This window comes from Olea europaea, chromosome 13 (genome assembly GCF_002742605.1).
Source record: "Olea europaea var. sylvestris chromosome 13, O_europaea_v1, whole genome shotgun sequence".
Lineage (NCBI taxonomy): Eukaryota > Viridiplantae > Streptophyta > Magnoliopsida > Lamiales > Oleaceae > Olea > Olea europaea.
In genome coordinates this window covers 26518139-26532347 of record NC_036249.1, presented here as the reverse complement: position 1 = coordinate 26532347, position 14209 = coordinate 26518139, and the positions used below count along the sequence as shown (strand labels likewise).

Here is a 14209-nt window from a genome sequence, read left to right as displayed (position 1 = left end):
GATAGAATTTTTATGATTTTATGTATGAGATATGATCTGATGGGTGGGATGGGGGTAATTATGATATTGTAGGTATTACACGACTCGGCTATGGATCGGGACACCTCCGCAGAGATTTGCTCTTATAGTTGACACGGGAAGTACAGTTACTTATGTTCCATGTGCTACCTGCGAACTGTGTGGCAAGCATCAGGTTATTCCTCATTTTTCTGAATGTCACTTGTGCAACCAAATCTATAAATGTATTATAATGAAAGTTGAGGTGTTGCTATGGTGCAATTTTTCTTATTTGACCTTTACAAACATATTTGAGAGTTTATTATTTCGTGTACCTATCTTGATGGAAATTATAATTGATGGGGTTTTTAAACTAATTGTGAAAGTAAGGTAGTCGAAAGTTGGGTTATTCGAAAATGGCCCAGGTATTCAGAAGATCTATCTCGTGTTTGGTATATAAATTTCCTCATTTTAGATCCGTATGTTGATCTTATTCATTGCCTAGAGCGATCAAAATACCATCCAAGGAAATAGAGTAGCCAAAAATAATAAGAGAAGGAATAAAAACCAAAGAGAGCGACGGAACAGTTGAAGGGATCCCATATCAATGGATTACCATTTTTTGTGGGAGAAATCGACAAATGGAACTTTGGTCTAGCAATTTTCATTCACCAAAACCGGGTGGAACTTTTAATACTTTGTTTTATAATTTTGCTTTTAATTGTGGATAACAATTCTTTCTGCTTTTTATCTCTTTTTCATTTTTTTGAAACTTCTCGTGCCTTTTACTTTTCTGAACTAAGAATATCTAATTTCCGTCCTTGAGTTTGGCTTGCAAGACTCACGGGTTGAACAGGATTTGTACAACTGGCAAGATATATTTGGTTTCTTTCCACTCTTTATTTGCTTTTCATACTATTCATATTTCATGTAAAATTTGCACTTTGTCGAGGCTTTTGCCTCTGTTCAATACATAATGATGGAAGCTAACTTTGGTCGGTTAATCTGACCAGTTCATTGATGGTCTGCACGTATGATGGTCCTAATGATAATCCTGCATGTTTTTCATGTGTTATGTTTATATATTCTTTGAATAATTGCGTAGATTTTTTTTTGCTTTCAATAGGATCCAAGGTTTCAGCCAGAACTGTCAAGCACCTACCAACCTGTGAAGTGCAATATTGATTGCAGCTGTGATAATGATAGAGAGCAATGTACATATGAGAGGCAATATGCTGAAATGAGTTCTAGCAGTGGAGTGTTGGGTGAGGACATTGTGTCCTTCGGCAACCAAAGTGAACTCCCACCCCAACGAGCTGTTTTTGGCTGTGAAAATATGGAAACAGGTGACCTTTACAGTCAACATGCTGATGGCATTATGGGTCTGGGTCATGGAGATCTTAGTATTGTGGATCAGCTTGTTGATAAAGGTGTTATTAGTGACTCATTTTCCCTGTGCTATGGTGGTATGGATGTGGGTGGTGGAGCAATGGTTCTTGGTGGAATTATACCTCCCAGTGACATGGTTTTTGCCCGTTCAGATCCTGATCGCAGGTATGTTTTGAGAAATGTTAAAGTATCACAATTTGTTAGGTATTTTACTCACAAAATATACTTGTCACATCTCACACATTTACTCTAGTTTTGGGGTGGTAACAGTCCATATTACAATATTGATCTGAAGGAGATACATGTTGCTGGTAAGGCGCTTCCTTTGAGTCCTAAGGTTTTTGATGGTAAACATGGTACCGTTCTTGATAGTGGTACAACTTATGCATACCTGCCTGAATCGGCATTTGCTGCATTTAAAGATGCCGTAAGATTTTTCTTGACTTATTTATTTCCTGTTCTTTATTTCTGAATCATACTGCTAATCCAAAGCTTTGTATCATTATTGTGCCTCCGTACTCTAATGTTTTCTAGTTATGCATTCAGATAATGAAGTCAGTCCACTCCCTCAAACAGATCAAAGGTCCTGATCCAAATTACAATGATATCTGCTTTTCTGGTTCTTCTAGGTAATATATTGTAAAATCAATCTAAATAGTAAAATATGCACTTTTCGTTACTTTTGTTTCATAAGTTAAATGCTTGTGTTGCTTCAGTGATAGTTCACAACTCTCAAAAACCTTTCCATCTGTTGACATGGTATTTAACAATGGACAGAAACTATCAATGTCTCCTGAAAATTACTTGTTCAGGGTAGGTGCTATCCTTGTCTTCATATTTTTTGAAGCATTGACATTGAAATCAAATATTCCTCTGTGATAGCTAATGATTACATTTCTTTTCTGTTTCTTCTCGCATTATTTCTTTATTTTTGTAATACAGCACTCCAAGGTGCGTGGTGCATATTGCCTTGGAGTTTTCCAAAATGGGAAGGATCCGACCACTCTTCTCGGAGGTACTTTTATCACTATCATGTGCTTTAATGTTAATTGTTTAATGTCCATATGTATGTATACACACACACACACACACACACACACTTACATACTGCTATTATCATTGACAATCTTCTTTAATTTCTCCATTACTTTTATTCCTGTGATTTCACGACATTCTTTGCCATGTAACAGGAATAGTTGTTCGCAATACTCTAGTAACATATGATCGTGAACATGAGAAGATTGGTTTCTGGAAGACCGATTGTTCCAAGATATGGGAGAGACTTCACATATCCACTTCACCTGCTCCGCTGCCTACAATCTCAAATACGACAAACACTACTACAGATATGGCTCCTAGATTGGCTCCAAGGGAACCGCCACGATATGATATTCCAGGTACAGAAAGGTTCTTTTTGCTCTCTTATATGTGAATTTATTGTGATCAAGAAGCATTTTTGCTAAAGCTTAGGAGGTTGACAATAGTTTACCATATTTTGTCATTAATTTACATCTCCATTAGTTCAGGTGTATTGAAAATGATCCACTCTCCTCTCTTTTGGCAGCATTCCCATGTTTGCGCAGAATTTATAGATTCAACTTTACTCATTTCTAGCATACTTATTTTCATCTCCTCTTTGTAACAATTCTTTGTGTTAAATTTCTATCCACAATAAATCTCTTTCTAATCTCTTATGTACTCATAGTGATCTTTCCTAAACTTCACATCTCGATGATCTAAACTAAAGAAAACATCAGTGTTGGAATAAAGGTTTGTGCATCAAGCCATCAACTATCGATTTCTTTTCTGTTTTCCATTGAGTATGTTCCCATTTTTATTGAGGATAATGCTTATCTGGTTGTATCCTTGAGTGGACTAACATTATCCCTGCTAATTCATGTTTCTTTGCTCGCCATCTGTGCTATTACGTGCAGTTGACAGTGCTTTAAGGGTTAAATAGTCTTTTTCTTTGAGCTAGTCATGGAGAAAGGATCGAAATTGGAAAAATCCAATGTTTTATGATCATCAATTTTAGTCAATATCAATGTCTTTTACAATGTAACCTCTAACTGCTCCATACAAAAGATTTAGGTTAATAACCTCTTGCAGGAATATATTAAGGCACATTAGGAACTTGTCAATAGATTCAAAAATAGAGTGTGGCATACAGAGAAAATCAAATCCACTGATATGGGATCTTTAATTCTAGCACCATTTATCAGTTAGCACATGTTTGGGAGCCATTTTGGTCAACTTTTAATACATTTTTTGCCTGTTCAAAGGTACTTGGGACCCATCTTTGCAATAATTATTGACTGAATTTTATTTGGAGGGGCACATTGGTAATTTTACAGCCATTCAGTCAATAATAACTGCACCCCTTTCTGACAAACATTGTATAACGGATGGAATTCGTATAAGAATTTTCTCCAAAATGCATAACAGACATGCGCCTAGGTGGAGCAAAAAGAAGAATACCTAGAGGGAGGGAGGAATAGTGCTTCAAGTGTGTAGATGGGTAATTAGTACGTTCGTTCTACCTTTCAAAATAGCTGATATATTGGACTTATATATGAGATAATAACTCGGTAACCAAGAGAGTTGATGTCCAAGTTTTATCTTCATATAGGCTGCTGCAAAACCTGCCATACTACTTGTGATAGCTTATAAAAATAGGGAATTCAATGAGAAAAGAGAGAAGTATATATTCACTCTTCTTAATTTAAGTTGTCCTTTGATTTAGTTTATCCTCAAGGTGTTACAGAACTAGATTTGTTTATTCTAAAGGTCTACTAGAAAGCAACTTACTACTTCAAAAATTGATTAAAAGGTGTAGAAAAATAAGGTAGACTTGTAGATATAATTATTTTTATTTAGCAAAATGACATCATAAGGTTACTTGAGAATTGCTATGGTTGGAATATTATAAAGAAAGAACCTATAATTAGATTAATCGATACGATTAAACATACATACGAAGGAGCTGCATAAAGTGTGAAATTTAGTGAGGCTAGTCTTGTATATACTTCCATCGCTAGGTTTTAGTTTTATGTGACTTTATTATAATTTTAGAGGGACACGTAAGTATATTAAGATGGAATATACGGATCCACGTATTAGTGAAGAACAAAGATGTTTGTGAATTTAAAATACCTAAAATCTCATTTAGTCGTATTAAGAACAAAGATGGCAGTGAATTCAAAACCGAGAATTATGTTTTAAGTTACCTAGGCTTGATTACCATAAAGGAGAAGATGGTTGTAAATTGGAATGAAAGTATAAAAGATTTACATTCTACTTTCTCACTTACAATTACAATCAAGCCTAGGTAACTTAAAACATACAATCATACAAGGTAACTTTCCAAACATGAAAAAGAGGAAAATTACCTAATCTAAATAAGGTTATACAATCATACACAATGAATATAAATCATCTAAATAAGGTTATAAAATCATACGCAATCAATATAAATCAATCCCTTAATCTCCCATAATCTCAGGATTTCCACACTTCCCCTCAAGTTGGATTGTAAATGTTGACCATATCCAGCTTGCAAATGAAATCCTTGAAATTTCGTTGTAGTAATCAGTTGGTGAAGATATCTGCCTTTTATTCTTTTGTAGGCACATAGGTCATGCATATAGTCCTATCTTCAACCTTTTTTTTAATAAAATGTCTGTCAACTTCCACATGTTTGGTTCGATAATGTCGAACTGGATTAAGGGAGATGTTGATAGTTGTTTTGTTGTTGCAATAGAGTTTGATTGGAAGTTTTTTCATGTCCGACAATACTTCCAGTGGTTTCTTTTATCGACAATCATTCGCATATTCCTTGTACGATAGCTCTAAACTCTATTTCAGCACTGATTCTGGCTATCACATTTTGCTTCTTACATCTCCAATCTACCAAATTTTCCCATACAAAGGTACAATAGTCCATAGTTAATCTTCTATTAAGGCAAGCCAATCTACATTAGTATTTACTTCTACTTCTTTTCTTTCATTTTTCTTGAAGAGTCCCTTTCTAGGAGTTTTTTTGAGATATCTGAGAATTCTGTATACTGCTTCTAAATGAGCTTCCTTTGGAGAGTGCATATGTTGGCTAACCACACTAGCTGTGAATGTAATATCAAGTTTAATGTGTGAGAGAGAGATCAGTTTGCCCACTAGTTGCTGATATCTATCATTTTAAACTGATTCTCCTATGTTCTCTTCTTTTCTTCCTACCTTTGTTGGTGTGTGACTTGGTTTACAGCCATGCATACTAGTTTCCGTTAGAAGATCAAGAATGTACATTCATTGTGAAACAGTGATACCTTTCTTTGATCTGGCTACGTCCATTCCCAATAAGTATTGCATCTGTCCCAAGTCTTTTACTTCGAAATCCATAGCTAAGCTTTTTTAAGCCTTTCTATTTCCACTACATTATCTCTTGTCAATAATGTCGTCAACATATACCATTAGGATTGTTTTCGTCCCTATTTCAGATAGTTGGTAGAACGTTATGTGGTCTGACTGTCATTATCGATATCCTTGACTTCTTAATACTTTAGCAAATCTGTCGAACCATGCTCTCGGTGATTGTTTGTGACTGTACAATTTTTTTTTTTAGTTTACACCTTATTTTCTTCATCGCTTTCATAGAAGCCTGTGGTAATGTCATGAAGACCTCTTCTTCTGATTCCTCATTTAGGACAGCATTCTTAATGTCAAGCTGTTGAGGAGGCCAATCCAAATTTATTGCTAAAGATAACTTGGATTGTATTCAATTTTGCTATAAGAGCTAATGTTTCCATATAGTCAATGCATTGGGTCTGTGTATATGCTTTTGCAACAAGATGAGCTTTGTATCGTTCTATTGTCTTATCAAATTTGTACTTCACATAAAAACATTCGCACCCCATTGGCCGTTTCTCCCTTGGTGAATATTATTTGGAATTTCTGTATTATCAAGGTTACAAGAGAAAGTGTGAAATCCTCCAGATAGCGTCATATGAAACAAATTTTGAGATCAGATGATGGTACATGACGAAGGCTATTTTTTGAGAGCAATAGGTTGATCACTTTCTGAGGACTCATTTTTATCTGAAGGAGCCTCATGGAGATCTAGAACTATCATCGGTTCTAACTTTTTTGATGCTTCAGGTGTGAGGTTCTCTTTATTCATTGACTTTAGCTTTCTTAAGTAAATTGATCTCTCCTTGCTAACTTGCTTTCGTGCATCTCCCCTTGAGTTGAAGTTTTCCTTTGTAAATGGCATGTTAGGACAAGGAATAGTGATTGATTTAGTGTTTATGGTAGGTTCAGTAGGAGAGAGATTAAAGTCGAAGAACTGATCTTTATTTGAGAACCGTTCTTCACTCAGATTCTCCCCCTGAAGAGAGGGCTTTTTGTAGTATAGGTTCTTTCGAAAAACGTGATGTCAATGCTAACAAATATTCTTCTCGTGGATGGATATTGCATTTGTAGCTCTTTTGGGTAGATGAATATCTAAGTAGAACACATTTAGTGCACGAGGATTGAGTTTACTTCGGTGATGAGAATGTATATGGACGAAGGCATTACAATCGAATATTTGGAGGGGCAAGCTCGAATCAAGACGGGAATTAGAAAAGAATTCCTGAAATATTTTGAGAAGTGATTTGAATTAGAGAGTACGACTGGGCATTCAATCAATAAGATAGGCCGATGTTAAAATGATATCTCCCTAAAAAATTTAGGCATATTTGTGGTGAATATCAAGGCACGAGCCATATCACGGAGGTGTTTATTTTTCCACTCAGTAATTCCATTTTGTTGGGGAGCATTGACGCAAGAATTTTGATGAATTATTCAATGTTTTTGGAGATATTCTTTCAAAACAGTTTTGATTGTCAGTACGCAATACTTGAATTTGTTTCTGGAATTGTGTTTGAATAATTGAATGGAAATTTATAAATACAATTTGGACATCCGAATTTTTTTTAGGAGGTAAACCCAACAAATTTTATTATGGTCATCTATAAATGTTACAAACCATTTTGTGTGTGTTCAATTTGAATTCGTGAAGGACCACATAAATCACTGTGAATGGTTTCGAATGTTTGTATGTAGATTTTAGGAAAGTGGTATGATGGTATTTTGCCAGTTACCAATTCTCACATTGGATATCAAATGTCAGTTTATTAGAAAAGGAAATACATGATGTAGATACTGAAAGTTGGGATGACCCATTCTGAAATATCATAACAAAAGTTCACGTAGGAACAAAAACAGAATCATAAGTGACAATTTAATTATGCTTACTCACATCCAACTCCTCAAAGTAGTAAAGTCCCCTACATTCCTTGTAATTATCAATCATCGATGATAGATCCTGAAAAATACAATAAGACAGAAAAATTTAGCTAAGTAATTGAAATTTTTTATTAATTTGCTAATTGACAGTAAGTTGCAAGATAGATTTGGAATGTGAAGAACGGACTCCAGGGTTATAAAATTAGAGATTCAAAACGCTCCCTTTTCCTGCTACAGGTGAGAGTGAGCCGTGTGTGATTTTAACTTTGATATTGCTACGACAAGTTGAATGTGTGGAAGAAAAGGTGGTAGGAGCCCGTCATATGCAGACGCACCTGAGTCGATAATCCAGGGTGCTTTTGATTGAGTAATTGTACGTAATGCTCTAAAAAAATTACCTTTATGGGCTAGTGAACTTGATGAACCCGATGATTGGAAACTTAAATATTTTATATAGTTGCTCCAATTGTTCAAGATTGAATGTATCGCTCTGAGTAGAGTTATTTTTTCTTCGAGAGGATCAACTGCTTGATAACCCTAATTTCTGTTATTATCTTGGTCTCCAATTAGCTGGTTTTCCATGTAGATCCAAACATGTATCTTCTTCATGCCCTGATTTGCAACAAGGATCCTACCAAGCATGTCTCCTCTGTTGTTTTGGGTCAAACCCGTTAGTGGGCGTTCTTTTAGAAATCAGGCCCATTTTTCACTAGGCCCAAGCCATTTAGCTCAATTTAATGCTGGTCCTCTAGGAAATTGGGTTGACCGATAACCTTTGGGTAATTGGGCTGACCTACCAAGCCCAAGGTCTTTTGATAATAACGTAGACCAGTTGCTTCTTTAAGCCCAGAGTTTTTCCCTTTTCAATTGCGAACTTCGGCAAAAGCTTCACGAAATGATGGTAGGGGTTGTCGGCCAAAAACTCTACCTCTTACATCATCTAACTTCCTATTAAGCCCGGCTAGGAATTCGTATGCCTGTTCGTTTTTAGCTTCTTCCGATACCATACACCATCGGTCGGGCAATCCCATTCTTCATCAACGTTGCGATCGAGTTCCTGGTTAGGGGTAGAGCCTGAAAATTGTTTAGTGCGGGCACAATTTAGTCAACTCCTTAAGCTACTCAAGTATGCTAGAATTACGTGCCAAAAGTACATTTTGATACACAGTCTATCAATTGCAGTATAGTATTATTTATCATTTTAACAAAAATTGTAAATACAATCTTTTTACTAGTATAACTTAGGGAAACATTTTACAATAGAAGCCAAAAGTTGAAAACTTTGCAGTGCTAGACAGCACAGTACAAAAAATGTCATTGCAATTATTTCATTGGGTTCGCTAGCTCAAATTTTGTGGAGTTCCAAAATGATTTCATTCACATTTAAACTGAATATTCACAAATTGCACTTCTGAATTCTAATTCGAATCAAGATACAATGAACCCTTGTGTACTTCCACTGGAAACATCTATTTAAACACAAAAAGCTGAAGACAACCCAAAAATTTTCATTCTAAGAATTCAACATAGGAAAGCAACGAGAAAACATATAGAAATTATAGATTCCTACTTGGTTTAGAGCTTTGAAAGGCATGGATAATTTATCATCATCTTCACGGACTAATATCCACAAGAATTTATATACAAGATTTCAAAATTTTGCTGTCTAACATCTCAAGAGATGCTTTAGCATCAAGCTTTGGCTGTGTTTTGGTAGAAACCGTGGTTAAACAACGATTTGAGTTTTCAATAATAGTTGGATTACAACTCCTTGCCTTCGGACGATTGGAAGATGACTACAAAGGTTGAATACGGGATTTAGGGTTTATTTTAGTAAAGACTTGCGACAACAATGCAATTGAGTAGAAATTAGGATTTTGAAGAACTGTAATCGAGTGAGATCTGGTATTTTGATTGTATTGGATTGAGGTTGTAGATATAAGAAAAATTAATTAATGTAGAATTTGAATATTTTATTTTAAGGCCCTGTAGGGTTAGGATTTTGAGAATTTATTTTTTTACCGTTAAGAGAAAAGTGAGGATCACCTGGGAGAGAAAAAGTCAAAAGGTACGTCAGAAATAGTTAAATAACGGTCAAAAAATCAATTTTTTTGAGTGAAAAACACTCCCAAACATCCCATAAATTGGTAGCTTGTAGAGTTACCTCAAAAAAAAAAAAAAAAAAAAAAAAAAAAAAAAAAAAAAAAAAAAAAAAAATAAAATTAAATGGGGATAAAAAAAAAAAAAGAACAAAAAAAAAATTGAATTGAATTGAGCTGGACCCAAAGTTCAGTGCAGGCCTGTGCGTGCACTGGACTCCGCCTCTATTCTTGGTGAAGACATCTCTAGGTAGTGGTCTATCACATCTCTCTCTTTTTGCTTCGTCTGTTGGCTTTTAGTTTTAATCTCAAAAATTTGGGAGGAATTTTTAGTGTGTGAACAAATGTCTCGATCGGCATCCCACACTTTCTTTGCCATCGGTAGAAATAGATAAGTCTTTCCAATTGGAGGTTTCATGGAATTAACCAGCCACCTTCGTTTTTGTTGAAGTTTGATGTCGGTTGAGGCGGGCTTTTTCTTCTCTCTGGAAATGTATCCTAGCTCCCTCTTTTCGTCAAAGATGAGTTTTATTGACTGAGCCCATTCTCGATAATTTTTTCCATTCAACTTTTCAAACGTGAGTTGGAAAGAGGAATTATATAGTCCATCTGAGCCCATGGTGGAAAGGGATTCAACCTCACTGTTGGGTGTCTCTGAGGTTGTTGACTACTTATTGTTGGTGGCATTTTCCTCCATCGACTGCGTGGTAGGCTAGGATAGACTCTAGCTCTGATACCATGTAAATTGGAACGATAGTATAAAAGATTTATATTCTACTTTTTCACTTATAATTACAATCTCAGAGTCTCAATATATAGTATAGGAAGGAACCAACGAGGTAACTTCCTAAACTTGGAAAGAGAAAAATTACCTAATCTAATTATGGTTATACAATCAACCACAATCAATACAAATCAATCCCTTAATCTCCCATAATCTCGGGATTTCTACAATGGTAAAATGCATTAGAGATTGTACTGGATTTGACAAAATTTAGATATGCTCTATCAATTTACTGTGAGAAGATTTTACCCTCTGAGTTTAAAAGAAAGTTGTATGTATTAGACCAGTTACTATATTATTATTCAGAGTATTTGATTTAAGTTCAATGAGTTATTAAAATGGATGTGTATCCATACTAGAATGGAAAATAATAAAAGAAGTAATATGCTGACAGTTGAGATGATAATAATTTGAAAGAAACTAAGGGGAATGATGACGGTAATTGGGACATGCTTATGTGGTGTTGTTTGCCTTAAGCAAAAAATACCTTGCGTTGCTTTCTTATTGGTGATTTAGTTCAAGAGTTTGTATGCTGTACGATCATCTGGGTGATTGGTGATTGGAATGACAGGGAATGGTTATCGTACCAGGTTTCTTCATTTCCCATCAAGTTCGACTGAAAAAAGTTTTAATTTATTACGTAGTGCTGTGATCAACAAGATACAATGCATATTCTAGTGGATCAATAATGAGCAGCTTATTGAATTGTAGCATAAAAATACATCTACCTCTTGATCTATCCAAATTCTGTCAATGGTATTGGTTATCATGATTTTTCTGAGTTTTGTAGTTGGGCTGATCTGGGGCGCTCCACTGGTTTTATACATAATTAATGGCTACCAGATGCTAGTGAATGTGAAATTATATCTGGGTATCATGCTATCTTCCACATGCATTCACCACCTATATTTATTATCTGTGAAGTATTTTTTGCTGATTTGTAGATTAGATTTCATTAGTGAAAGGAGATAGTTGTTAAACATAGTTACACGTCTGAAGAAATTCGTGCCTTTAGTGGATGATTATAGATTCTAATGGTGTCAAATGATGATAGTAATTTGAGCTTTACACAGGCAATTGATATTTGTTAATTCTGTATATTGCTGATGATTCTTTGATTTTACTGGGTTTTACTTGATCTTCAATCTGCAGGGGTGATTAAAATAGGACTCATTACATTTTATATGTCATTGAGTGTGAAATACTCAGACTTGAAGCCTCACATCTCAGAGCTTGCCAAGTTCATTTCAGAGGAGCTGGCTGTTAATGTTTCTCAGGTAGATAAATTCAAATTGCTAATCTTGCAGGAGTTAATATGCACAATGTTTCTTAGGAAAATTAATTCAAGTTGCCAATCATGCAGGTGTTATTAATTGCATTTAAATGATTATGTATTTGTTAAAACCTAAATTAGAATTACTCATCTTTATTTCTTGCATGTTATACGAAGTTACCTCAGGCTGACTTTGGAATGAATTTTACAGGTTCGCTTGATGAATTTCACGTCTAAAGGGAACGATAGCCTCATTAGATGGGGGATTTTCCCACCTCAATCTGATGATTACATTGCTAATGCGAGTGCAATGGTGAATTTTGCTTGCTTCAACAGCAGAAAACTTTGTTCGCTTGTTCACATTCAATGACTTCTCATGTTTTCTACTTTAATGGCAGGATATTATTGCCAGGTTGAATGAAAATCGTGTGCATCTTCCTGATAGCTTTGGAAGTTACAAATTGTTTAAATGGAAAATTGAGCCCCCACCAGAGAGGTAATGTTTACAATGTTGTGTTTGTCTCTTCAACTGCCTGCGCAAACCTTTCTACACCCCCCCCACCTGGTGTTTGGCTGGTTACTTTGACATGTAAAACCCGGATATCGAAACTCAAGATGAGGATATTCTTTTAGTGGGCACTTGTATTCTTTCTTTAGTATAAAAATGATACAGTATATCTCTCCATTAATGCCGAATTTTGCTGCAATGATTCAGGACATGGTGGCAGCAACATTCGGTGACTATAGTTTCAACATCCGTTGTTTTGATAGTATTAGGATTATTGGCTTCTGGGCTATGGTTTCTTTGGAGGAGAAGGGAACAATCTTTAGTTACATACAAGCCTGTTGATTCTGCTGTTCCCGAGCAAGAACTCCAACCGATATAATAAAAACCAATGCTAGTTAAGATGGTTTTAGGCAAAAGTATAGTAATATGCTATGGGATATCGCACTGGTTTGATCGGAGTACAAAAAGAATCGTACTGAGCATTAGGTTTTCCAGTGTCTTAAAGTTTATCCAAGTTCCGTTACAAATGTGAATAGGTGACAGTTTTTGTTTGAGCATAACCAATTTATATGGATATGTCTTATGTGAATACATCTGTCATCTAATCAATAGATTTGCCTACAGCTGATATCCCATTTTGTTTTCACAATTTCTTTTCTTGTTTTAACTTTGTAACATAAATGAAACTCGAATGCTTCTTCGTAACTGTTAACTACGCGTTCCGGCATATCAAATACCAAATATATGAATGAATGAAATATACAATGAGAAAATTTCTTCGAAGGATTTTATTTTGACTATTGATATATATTTTGCCCATGGTGTGGTTCCATTTTAAAAATATATTTTTCTCTCTCATCTTTTTAATCATACGTTTTTCAGTAAAATATTATTATAGGTAAATTCAACTCTATTTTTTAACAATACATTCTCTAAAAATTTACTATTTTTAAATATATTTTTCTCCAAAATATATTTTTAATGGAGCCTAGACAAGGGCTTTATCTTTACTACAATCAATGTATATTCATTCCCTTATATCGATTTTGACATTCCCTTTGCTTTCAAAAAAATGGAGGTAAAACTTAAAAGAAAAAAAAAAAGAAAAAAACTGTCCAATGGTGTGTTGGTAATGGCACAATATAAATAGTTATGTTCAGAGATTATGTATACGTGGCAAGATTGTAAATTAGTTTATTTGTTGAAAGTGAGTTGTTAATCGACTCAATTTTTGACTCATCAAACACTCTCTCTATTGTTTTTCTTTTCATTTTTCTCATATTTATTTTGATTTGAGTTTTTCTGCAAACAATTATTAATTACAGAGTCCTGAATGTTATAAATTTGAAAATTTGAACAGTACGTTACCATGAAAATATAGGTAGGAAACTCCTTGCTTCATCTTTGACTTTCAGAGTTTGAACCTCCTCCTTTTGTAGCCAAACAATTGGTTGATGTAAGTTGGGTACATTTGCTTCCCTTTGGTGGAAGATTGATTTTCTCACTAAAGGTATTATTCTAATCACAATTTCAATCTATCTAAACATAAAGAAGATTCTTGAAAAGAGTTGCAATTAAAAATTCCGTTGCTCATATATATTTAAATTCCCAATAATTGTATCAAAGCCGACCTTATGTTTGTTAGAATTTATTTTTGAATCTTAGAATAATTAATAATTGATATTATTTTATTCTTTCTAGTTTTTAAGAAAATTATTTTTACCTTCTAAAATCTACTTTTGATAAAAAATTAAAAATAAAAATTTGGTCGATAAATCGGGTTGGAGGCGAGTGGGTTAGTGATGATAGTAGTCATTGCTATCATAGGTAGCGCGCAAAGCAGCAGGCTCTGCTTTGCAGCTTACAGTGACGGGTGTTGC

The 14209-nt window shown here is 34.7% G+C and overlaps 1 protein-coding gene across 1 annotated transcript; it reads left to right on the top strand.

The window, feature by feature from the left end:
* Positions 1 to 66: 66 nt before the first annotated feature.
* Positions 67 to 12978, top strand: LOC111408060 (aspartic proteinase-like protein 1). Its single transcript, XM_023037825.1, has 11 exons — positions 67 to 193; positions 1124 to 1551; positions 1657 to 1813; positions 1933 to 2015; positions 2103 to 2199; positions 2329 to 2401; positions 2577 to 2783; positions 11701 to 11825; positions 12033 to 12134; positions 12220 to 12317; positions 12537 to 12978. Exons 2-11 carry the CDS (start codon positions 1238 to 1240, stop codon positions 12706 to 12708), a joined length of 1428 nt encoding a protein of 475 aa, XP_022893593.1. The 5' UTR covers positions 67 to 193; positions 1124 to 1237; the 3' UTR covers positions 12709 to 12978.
* Positions 12979 to 14209: the final 1231 nt, after the last annotated feature.

Excerpts from the sequence above, each read along its gene's own strand:
- LOC111408060 (XM_023037825.1), top strand. The coding sequence starts at position 1,238 with ATGAGTTCTAGCAGTGGAGTGTTGGGTGAGGACATTGTGTCCTTCGGC. Across the intron at positions 1,814-1,932 it reads TTGCTGCATTTAAAGATGCC|ATAATGAAGTCAGTCCACTC; the intron begins GTAAGATTTTTC and ends TTATGCATTCAG. Across the intron at positions 2,402-2,576 it reads TCCGACCACTCTTCTCGGAG|GAATAGTTGTTCGCAATACT; the intron begins GTACTTTTATCA and ends GCCATGTAACAG.